The sequence below is a fragment of the Asparagus officinalis genome, chromosome 3 (genome assembly GCF_001876935.1).
Source record: "Asparagus officinalis chromosome 3, Aspof.V1, whole genome shotgun sequence".
Taxonomy (NCBI): domain Eukaryota; kingdom Viridiplantae; phylum Streptophyta; class Magnoliopsida; order Asparagales; family Asparagaceae; genus Asparagus; species Asparagus officinalis.
Genome location: NC_033796.1, coordinates 23,119,596 through 23,130,778, shown reverse-complemented (window position 1 = coordinate 23,130,778; position 11,183 = coordinate 23,119,596). Strand labels below are relative to the sequence as shown.

At 35.1% G+C, this 11,183-nt stretch overlaps 1 protein-coding gene and 1 long non-coding RNA gene across 2 annotated transcripts; both read right to left on the bottom strand.

Annotated features, from left to right (window-relative positions):
• Positions 856-2,322, bottom strand: LOC109832146 (cysteine-rich and transmembrane domain-containing protein B-like). Its single transcript, XM_020399584.1, has 3 exons — positions 2,184-2,322; positions 1,924-2,080; positions 856-1,074 (listed from the first exon to the last, which is right to left on the bottom strand). Exons 1-3 carry the CDS (start codon positions 2,218-2,220, stop codon positions 1,029-1,031), a joined length of 240 nt encoding a protein of 79 aa, XP_020255173.1. The 5' UTR covers positions 2,221-2,322; the 3' UTR covers positions 856-1,028.
• LOC109832145 lies at positions 10,710-11,183 on the bottom strand. The gene is made up of 2 exons (XR_002244646.1): positions 11,116-11,183; positions 10,710-11,018 (listed from the first exon to the last, which is right to left on the bottom strand). It is a non-coding gene; the product is annotated as an uncharacterized LOC109832145 (long non-coding RNA).

The following is an 11,183-nucleotide window of genomic DNA, read 5'->3' as shown; positions in this document are numbered from 1 at the left end:
ATGATATGTACCGAGGGAGCTTTGTTTCACTGGTCCTCCTGTGCCTTAAAACTATTTGAACTCTGCAGGCTGTAGATAAAGAATGAAATACTGGACAAAGCAGCTGTTGCGTTTGGACATGGTGATCGGAGGCGTATAGAGCATCCATGAAAATAACAATAGTAAAACAACAATACGTCAGGTGAGTCTTTCTTCAAGTCTCTAACTGCTTTTTTTTTTGTCTGGCTTACTTAATTCTACAAAATTTAATTCACAGTCTGTTTATTAATTGTCTCAAATCTCTTCAGATTGTTGAGGTGGTTATGCATATTATTCCTTTTAATAGAAACCATAATTAAACCTCGACACAAATTTTACATAACTAAATTCAAAGCCCATTGACTTTTTTTTTTCCTTGTATTCAAACAACAGAATTAAATTTAAACACACACGTCAATAGCCTCTGCGCCATCTTCTTCTTGATTATGTCTTCTTTATATTCTACTATGAGATCGGGAAATTCCTCCTCCTCATCATCTGAAGAAGATTCACGTTTTTCTTTTCTCGTTATAAACACGAGCCTGATTCATTGCACGCATCCATATTTCTTGATTGCAATTATCGAATACATCCCGTTTCGTAGTTAATCACGTCAAAGTTTTGAGTCCAACGAGTAGCCAAAAGCTGACGCACTTGTATTTCTAGAAGTTTCGTTGTTCAAAGAAGCCACAAAGTCCATGAGAGCTACATCTTAAGAGTCTTCCCGTGAATTATTTACAAACTGGCTAGAGTATAGTTTGTAGTCCCTTTTTATTTTCTTTTTTTAAATTTCTTTTTTTCTTCATAAAATTGACTTCTCAACAATAACAGGGGGCGTTTAATTAAGCAACAATATTCTCCATAGAGAACACATGATCAATTTATTGCAAACTCCATTACAAATTGAAAATTCATACAATAGTACAAGCAGAACCAGAAGAAAAGTATAATCCCATTACGATGCTAATATAAATATTCAGCATAAATAAAGCTTTGTCACGGTCTCCTGCTCAAAAGCATGTATCCAGGACGCAGCAGCAACACAGGGCAGCACAACTGAAACATCAGAAATAACTTTGACAATTAGCCAAAATTATCAATTGCATTTGATATTACCGAACCTTAAGAAATAACTTAACAATTAGCCAGCATCATCAATAGCACTTGACGCTTAAGTTAGGAACAGGATTTTTTTTGAAAAAGAAAAGGTTTAAAACCGCATCCCTTTCTCATTATATTGAATTTTAAGCAAGCATTACATACTCAAAATTATGCAGTAATTGAGGTTTCATTGTCCTGGCAGATTTTTATGACTTGATTTATAACCTATTTAAACTAATATCCTTGTTCAAAGAAGTTATTTAATGTACTTCCGAGTCACGAAATCTTTTTCTTATATTTTAACGTTGAATTATGTATATATTATAAATATCATATATATATATATTATATAATATATATATATAATATATATATATACTAAATCATATATATATATAGAGAGAGAGAGAGCATGAGAATGAGAAGAGATTGAGAGAAGAGAGAGAGGACTTTATGTCAATTTAAGTGGACATCAATCAGAAGTTTCTATCCATTGACAATCCTAGAGATCGCGTGCATTCATATGAAGAAAACTTTTTCATCAATGGATCAGAAACGTTTGCGTGCGAATGGTCCGACTTTAATGTTGAGCATAAGTTTCTCTCTCTCTCTCCTCTCTTCTATATATTAATATTATATCATATCATATATATATATAATATATATATATAATACTATATATATATCAGTTCTACATTAACAATTTTTTAAATCTAGAGAAATTTTTATCCTGTCTACAAAAATTTATAGACTCTGTATCAATCTTTAAGATCCTAGTTTTTATTTTTCGTGCTAAAACCTTACCATCCTTTCAAAAAGCCATCATCATCATCGCCACGGCTCTTGGTCTGAACTGGAACCTGCTGGGAACTTACAGCCCCATCTTTAACAGGATATCCTAGAGGTGGAGGTGCAACGTAACCGGGAAAGGCCTGTCCCTGCGGAGGGTACGAGTTTGTCTCTACATATATAACAATATAAACAATCTCACCATCAAAACAAGTTAACCAAAGAAGAGAAAAAAACGTAAACGTAGAAGTTACAGAATAAGAGCAATAAATTACCGGCAGTGGGAGCTTGTTGCTGATTGTAGGAACTCATTTTGGTGCCACAGAATTCGAGTATTGATTGAATGCGCTTGGAGATGTTTTGCACGATGAAGAAGTGAGGTTTATATAGAGGTTGTTCAGCGAAAGACACACACGCTTTAAGAGAGAATTAAGCGCACCAAGGAATTTTCCATGTTGACGCCGGCATCAAGGTTTGGGTCAATATAGAGGGCTACAAGTTGTGACCTAATGAATTTCAAAGCGTTGCCGTAGGAAAACTTACGACATCGCATTCTAGCACGAGCATGAAATGGGTGTTGCAAAGCCTGAGGCGGCTACCCGTGGACACCGTTGGATATGGGAATTCAAAGATGCGCTCATCTGCAGTGTTTTGGTGGACCATGGCAAGATGGAAATTTTATGTCTATTATATTAGAGAATTATGAACTTATTCCAAACGTAAATGATAGCATATTCATTGCACTGTTTGTTGACGACGATTTTATGAAGAAAAATTCCTCAAGGACCCAAAATATGAGACCAATAGAAGGGACAAGTGAGGTGTCTTCCTCCTATTGGATAATGAGTTGGTCATCATTAATGATGGCCAACTCATTATCCAATAGGAGGGAGACACCTCACTTGTCCCCTCCATTGGTCACATATTTTATGAATTCATAATGCATAACTCAGACACTCAGTAAACAATTACGATATAGTTTCAGAGCAGCAAGGCAGTAGTTCAGATTAGGGATCACAAAATGGACCCAAAACCAATTGTCCACCCATACCCACCCGCCAAATGAACCATTCAAACCCACTCATTTAGTTAAATGGGCCATAAATGGGTGAGTATACCACCCGCCAAATGAACCATTCAAACCCACTCATTTAGTTAAATGGGCCATAAATGGGTGAGTATAGTTTCTATTAAAGATAAATGGGTCATTAATGGGCGGGTTATTACCCACCTATTTGCCCGTTTAGATGGATATTGTTTTAAAAACACCATCAACGCTTCAACAATTACAAAACTTATTTTTAAAAATTAAAAATTATAGAAAATATTTAAAATGACTAACAACCTCTTAAATTTTTGAGATTTGTAAAAACCACCCTCAAAGTTTAAAATATTATAAAAACGCCCTCAAGAGTTAAAAATTATAAAAAACTATCAAAATTTTCTAACCTCACAGATGACACATAAAATTCAAAAATTACCAACAGCCCCCCTGAAATTTTATAATTTGCAAAAAATACTCTTAAAAGTTGTAGAAAATGAGAAAAACACCCTCAAGACTTCAAAATTACCAAACAATCTTAGAGTTTTCTAAACTTGCAAATGACATATGAAATCTAAAAAATTTTAATAGTCCCCTATAAATTTAAAATTTGCAATTAACACCCTCAAAGTCTTAAATTTTTAGAAAAACACCCTCCATAGTTTAGAATTACAAAACCATCCTGAAATTTCAAAACCTACCAATGACACATGAAATCTAAAAATTACTAGCAGCCCCCTGTAAATTTATAATTTACAAAAAGCACCATTAAAGTTTAAAATTTATAAAAAACACCCTCAAGAGTTCAAAACTACAAAACAATCTTAGAATTTTCTAAACTTGCAAATGACACATGAAATCTAAAAAAATTCGGTAGTCCCCTATAAATATCAAATTTATAAGTAACACCCTCAAACTTTTAAAAATTGTAAAAAACACCCTCAAGGATATATAAATATAAAAAATAGGCGCTCATAATTCTTCGTCGGCAGGAGATATATGCGTGTGCGGCCAAGTGTAATTTGTAAAACTTGCGTCTATTGCGCGAGAAACAGGAGAGAAAGATAGGTGTATTGTTATTCGGCGTGATAAAAAAAAATTCAAGGAGAATTACTTAGGGGCACTCTGTAATTAAGAACAAACATGGAAAAAAATAATAGACTTTAACCAACAACAAATATGAAGAAATGAACAATTACGCTCATAGCTCATGGATTTTGAACAAAGGAAAGAAAAACACCATCTCTCTCAAAGCAGTTCACGCAAGGCTAAGGAGGTGCAGGATTTTTAAGATCCTCGGATTGGGACGTGATATTTTTACCACATTTTGTTGACAAATTTAGACGGCAAAAAGATTTAGTTAGGATTTTTTTTATGGAATGTGTGGTGCGTGGATTTTTAGAGCCAAATTTAGTTAGGATGTTTTTATCAAATAGAGCTGTTTGGTAGTGTGGTTTTGTAAACCGTGCAAGGTGGGGTTTTCTAAAGATATTTTGTCATTTCTTTGCTCTGTCCTAATTTGACCCTAAGATGAAGAAGAACTGAATTAAATGTTGAGGGTACTCCGGTATTCTGAAAATGTTGACACATAACCAAAGTAAGGGCTTTTTTTAAATAACCGAGCAGGCAGTAGACTAGACTTGTTACGAGTCTATCTCTTCTTTTGCTCAGCCCCGTCATCATTTGCTTCTTTTGCTCACAATTCTGTCCTAATTTTCCCAAGTAGTCGATTCAATTGAGAAAGAAGTTTTTATAGAAAACCCCCTGAAAGTTTGTAGAAACCCCCTAAAAGTTTACAAAAACCTCCCTGAAAGTTTACAGAAACCCCCCTGAAAGTTTACAGAAAACCACCTAAAAGTTTACAGAAAACCCCCTGAAAGTTTACAGAAAATCCCTAAAAGTTTATAGAAAACTCCCTGAAAGTTTGCAGAAAAACCTCTGAAAGTTTACAGAAAGACCCCTGAAAGTTTGCAGAAAATCCCCTGAAAGTTTACAGAAAACCCCCTAAAAGTTTACAAAAAACCCCCTAAAAGTTTGCAGAAAACCCTCTGAAAGTTCACAGAAAACCCCTGAAAGTTTGCAAAAAACCCCCTAAAAGTTTACAAAACCCCCCTGAAAGTTTGTAGAAAATCCCCTGAAAGTTTGCAGAAAACTCACTAAAAGTTTGCAAAAAACCCCCCTAAAAGTTTGCAAAAAACCCCCTAAAAGTTTACAAAAACCCCCTAAAAGTTTGTAAAAAATCCCCTAAAAGTTTGCAAAAAACCCCTTGAAAGTTTGCAAAAAACCCCCTGAAAGTTTGCAGAAAATTCCCTTGAAAGTTTGCCAAAAACCCTTAAAAGTTTGCAAGTAGATCCTTAAAACTTACATATATATAAAAGCATCATAATCATAACTAAATGAGTTATTGGGTCACCCATAAACCACCCATTTAGTAAATAAGTGGTTGAGAAGTGACCCATTTAGTAAATGCTAAATTCATAAATGGTCAAGTGGTCATAAATATGCTTACCCATTCATGACCCAACCAAGACCCAACCAAAACCATCCATTTGACATCTCTAGTTCAGATGGATGAGCACGTCATGCATTAATTTGTTACTTTTGAACCAAACTCTTTGAAGGCAATCCCATCTTTAATTTTTCACGTGTCTTCAATTATTTTGTATTCGTATATAAATGTCCGAAATAAATCATATCTGGAAGATAACATATAGAGCATCCATATATAACTCAGTGAAGCCCCTTCAAAATCTTTCAATCTCCGTTTTCAAATAAAACATCTCTCTTGAGAAAACGAGAGGAGCAGCTCCAAAGACTGAATAGTTTCTTAATGTTGAGAAAACAAAGAACTTCTAGAAGAAGAACAAAAGAATAAAAGTATCCATATGAAATATAGATATGAACAATTTAATATAATTTTAACTCTGGTAGATCAACAGATATTTCCCCTTCTCTCTTCTTTTTCATTTTCGTGCAACTCTGCAGGCAGTTGGTTTTTCCTTGATTATTAAGCTAAAATGATGGGATTAATCCGCAAAATAGCCTTCTGGAATAACAGGGCATAGATTCTCTAGAAGGGAAAAGGAAATATAGTAAAAGAAAAAAAAAATCATTGAAGATGGGGGATATTGTTTAGTACTTAAATGGGAAAATTAAGAGAGAGAAAAAGAGTTTTTAGGAACAGCTTGGTTGTTTTGTAGTTTAAAGTAACAAGGCACAGTTTGTGCATTGCTCTGGCCTGACCCAAACCCTGCTCTTCCTTTGACTTGTCATGGTCTTAACTTTTGATGCTAATGTCCGAACAAGTCGAATATCATTTATATACTACGCAGATTCAATAAAACAATTATTCTCAACGTGTATTTTACTTTGTTTCACCGCACACATGAATTATACTCAAACTATACTACTCACAACTTGAGATAAGCAATTAGCAGTTTCCTAATTTACATTTATTCCTCTACAATAATGGGAGGATCCAAGAATCACTATTCATGCTGCAGTAAATACTACATTAATTTACAGCAGCATTTTTCAAAGGAATATTACTGTAGCATAGGCATGAGATTGTAACATTATTTAAAAATTAATGTATCATTTTTTTTTTAAATTCCATTGCAGTAGAGGTGGAAGCTGTAGCATTTTTTAAAGAAATATTACTGCAACATTTTAAAGGAAAATCACTGTAGCATTTTAAAAAACTGTAGCAATAAAAAACCAGGATTACTGTAGTGATAAAAAATAGGAAAGATCGTGCTTCGCACGGGCGCACACTAGTAATAAGTATTTTCAAATAAGATTCAAGTTGATTCTTCTTGTATGAGGACATCCATAATCAACTATTTTTATATTTCTTTTTTTTTGGTACTAAAATTTAACTCTTATGGGATTAGTGTTAGCTTAATATAACTATAATATCATTGATGGTTTTCTGTCATTTTTAAATATATCCATCGAAAATTTTATTTCTCCATCTTTTATTGATTTGTGAGTACATCCTTATACAAACTAGTATTTTGCAATGTTCATGTCAATTTCTCTTTCATTTTATAAAATGTTTACAATTTCTTGTGTGCATATATTTTATGGGACCATATAACTGTACGCCGAATGATTAATATTCCACGGTTTGACTCAGAGAGCACGAGGATCCAGTTTAATCAAACCCTATAATCGTATATCAATCCAAATTTAAAACTCTTGCATCGTGTAGCATCCAATGTTCACAGCAAAAACATTCAAACATATGACCCAAGGTCAAAACAATCTGGAGCTGATTCGATTCCTTGGAACGACATGAATTAATTAAAACATAAGATCTATATTTTTAAAAATAAACTTAATTATCTTATCTTGGGCTTTGACCTAGCTAAATAAAGGACTCGATCAACCTCTGATGAACGTTTACATGACTGCTTTGGCCAATGGCGAAGTTAGGGATTCATAATAGTAGTGCCACGATAATTTTTCTCTCACGTTCAAAATGTCAAGAATTTTTATGAGATACAAAAGGTATATTTTACTAAGAATTTTTATGAGATACAAAAGATATATTTAACTAAGTAAAATTACAACTGACCGCCACATGTCTTTGTATTTTCAAATCGTTGTATTGTAGTCTCATTGGAAAGGATTCGGATCCTCTCCGCTACAAAAAAAATAGTGGAGGGACCACTACATAATCACAGCCATTGATTATCTAGTTAATGGTTATGATTTTTTTTAGTGCAAATTAGGAATGAGTGCAATACACAGGGGTATGATAAGTGTTAGATTTAGATTGTATCATAACCGCCTACTAAATAATCAGCGTTTGAGATTAAAAGTAGTGGTTTCTCCACTACTTTTTTGTAGTGGAGAGGATCCAAATCCCATTGGGATTCGGAAATACCACAAAATGCATTATTTTTAATATAAGTTACTTAATTGTCATTTATCCCTTGGCTTCCATTCGATTTTAGTGGACGGTTCTTCTCACCAAGCTCAAGTGGCACCCACACCCATTTATTTGTCCATTTTTTTTTCTTTTCTAAACGATGCTAAAGTTGCTAAAATTTAATGGGATTTTGAGTTTGGGACATTTTAGATTTGGCCCGTCAAGAATAAATCACAAATTGGTCACTGCTAGGGGTGTTAACGGAGCGGATACGACTCGGATATGACACTTATCATATCCATATCCGCTTACCTATCTCAGATACGGATATGGATACAGATATACGTCAGTAAGAAAAATTCATATCCATATCCGCCAAAATCGGATATGGTTACGGATATATAAACGGATATGCATGCGAATACAAAAAGGATATTAAAAAACTAGATACTTTTCAGAAAAACCTAGTCATGTGATACAAAAAGAATTCGTTAATATGTTCATTATGATTGAAAAGCTAAGATTAGACATCTTGATCATCAAAACTAATCACAAATTCATAATCTAAGACTCGAAACTATCGTAAGAGTATGACCAATATGTATTCGGATATTTTCGGATACAGATACAGATATTTCACCACAAAACCATATCCGTAACCATATCCGTAACCATATCCTATCGATTATAGATTTGAGTAACCATATTCGTATCCTAACGGATACGGTTACGGATATTTCCTCGGATACGGATACTGTTTGGCACCCCTAGTCACTGCCCATTGCTTAAGTTTTTACTGGGTTCACCATTGGATCCATATACTTAGGAATTGTGTTGCTAGAGGGTACCGGCAAGGGACACCGGCGCACCGCCCTCTTTGAGTTGCCTCCGCGCCCCCTTGATTTTGGCTCTATGTCAGTCCAGACCAAAACCAGCTGAAAATGATATTCAATCACAACTAGTCAGCTGATTATTTTGTAGCATGAGATGGAATGTCTCACAACGGCAAACCATAAAACATGGAGAATAACATAGGACACGTGGCTGAGCTGCACGTCAAATTCTTAACAACAGCACATTCTCCACTTTGGAGTGCCGAAGAGGGTATAGAGAAATGAAAGGGCTTAGTTGGAAAGAAGTGTGAATTAGTTTTTAAATGAACTATGTGTTCACTGAGGCAAAGTAAGGGGCTGTTTGGTTGTAAGTTTTTACTATATAAAAGGATGAAAAATGTAAAAAAGTGGGTCTCAATGTCAGCTTTCCTCCTTTTCAATTGTTTGTTTGTACTTGTGAAAATAGTGTAAAGTAATTTACTATGCTGATGTGGCATGGATTCATAAATCCCTTCAAAATCATCTGATTTTGAAGGAAAGCTGACATATGTGTCAGAAGTGAGGTGGCTAGGCCAATGGAATTATTTGAGTAGGGACCACACAATAACCATTTTTTATACTTTCCAAACAAGCAATTAAAATTACATTTTGCAAACTAAACAAGCAATTTAGGGGCTGTTTGGATCGGGTATTTTGAAGGAGAAAGGTGGAAAGCTGACAATTTGTCAGCTTTTTGGCAGGGTTTCCTGGATCGGGTATTTTGAAGGAGAAAGGTGGAAAGCTGACAATTTGTCAGCTTTTTGGCAGCTTTCCCCCAAAATCGCCTCTATAAGAGGTGATTTTGGGGTATAGAGGCGATTTTGGGGGAAATCTATCAAAAAACTGACAAATTGACAGCTTCCCCCTCCATTCCCCTTCAAAATACCCGATTCAAACGGGTTATGATTCCAATGGAATAAAAAACAAACAAAGAAAAGTTGCTCAGTAAAATTGATGCGGTGGACAACAACATTCCAAATTGTGTCATAAATACACAACTTTACCAACAACCACCAAACAACCCCTAAGGCCCTAAGCAACTTTCTTCCAAGTATCAAGAGAAAAATTCTTCAAGGACCCAAAATATGGGACCAATAGAGGGGACAAGTGAGGTGTCCCCCTCCTATTGGATAATGAGTTGACCATCATTAATGATGACCAACTTATTATCTAATAGGAAGATGACACCTCACTTGTCCCCCCTATTGGTCCAATATTTTGGGTCCCTATAGCAAAGCTCATCAAGAGAATGTGTGTGCTTGCGTAAGAAAATTCTCGTTTCTTCCAAGCAACTCTCTCTCCTCCCAACTACACCAAAGTAAAGCACTAACATTGTTAACATCCCATTCTTTTTTGGTTTTGTCCCTTCAACTTATAAGTTGCTTCCAATGAAGCCAAAAATCCATAAGATTGTCAGGGATCCCTTGAACATGAAATCTGTAGCACGCGATGCGTTCCGCTCTCCATCCCACACAGAATACAATTAGGATCGACTCGGATATTCTTCATAAGTAATCTTATCTTTGGTTGGTGTTAATTAAGTTTCCCAGTTAAGGCCAGCCATATCATAATTCTAACCTTCAAAGGGACTTCAATCGCCCACAAATTAACCATCAGCTAAAGAAAGATCCAAGGATCTTGCAGACGAAACTCCTCTTGATTCTTCAAGTCCACACTCTAAGATCCTTGCCTAAGGAAGCAGTACAAGCTCAAACTCTCTGAATGAGCTCAAGATATTGGAAAACCAACTCTCCAGTAGCTTGCCAAAATAAAGTTTTCTCACCATCACTAAGCACTACCCTTGTTTTCAAAAGGATAATATCAGCATGTTTAACGATAATCCTCCAAAAAACTAGATACCTTTGTTGAATTATGGAGATGAAAAATGCCAACATCATTGTAATATTTCCTCGATATATACAAAGTTTTTACACAACAGTTGCATTATCCAACCATTTCCACAACCACTTTAGGCGAGCGAGAATGAAAATTAGTATGACAATTTAAGACGTGGTGTTAATTATATATATATATATTAGAAAAGGATTACAATCAAGATCCAAAGTTATATAAAGAAGCAATCCAACAATTAGCACAAGGGAACACAAAGGATTCAGTACTTTACACACGAATAAAGCTAATTCGAAATATAATCAAACAATGAGACAGTTAAAAGCCTTCTTAATTAATCCTAATTACACAATAGGAAATAAATGACCCGACAGCTCGATCTCTAGCACAAACACAGATCTCTCTCTCTACCGTCAGTCCTCTTCAGAAGCAAGTTTCCAGGACGCAGCAGCAGCACAAAGCAGCACAACTGCAACACAAAGGTTATAGAAGATCGAGCTTAAGATTAATATTTACCGCTAATTAAAGTTTTAGTTAATTACAAATAAAAATTTTGCCCCCCTTACCATCCTTCCCAAAATCCCTTGTCGCCGCGACTCTTGGTCTCGATGGGCACTTTCTGCGGCTGCTCAGC

What these genes read in the sequence shown, in the direction of transcription:
- LOC109832146 (XM_020399584.1), bottom strand. Translation starts at nt 2,220, where the DNA reads ATGAGTTCCTACAATCAGCAACAAGCTCCCACTGCCG. An exon ending in GCAACAAGCTCCCACTGCCG is followed by an intron (nt 2,081 to 2,183) that starts GTAATTTATTGC and finishes TTATATATGTAG; the next exon opens with AGACAAACTCGTACCCTCCG. An exon ending in GATGGCTTTTTGAAAGGATG is followed by an intron (nt 1,075 to 1,923) that starts GTAAGGTTTTAG and finishes CTGATGTTTCAG; the next exon opens with TTGTGCTGCCCTGTGTTGCT.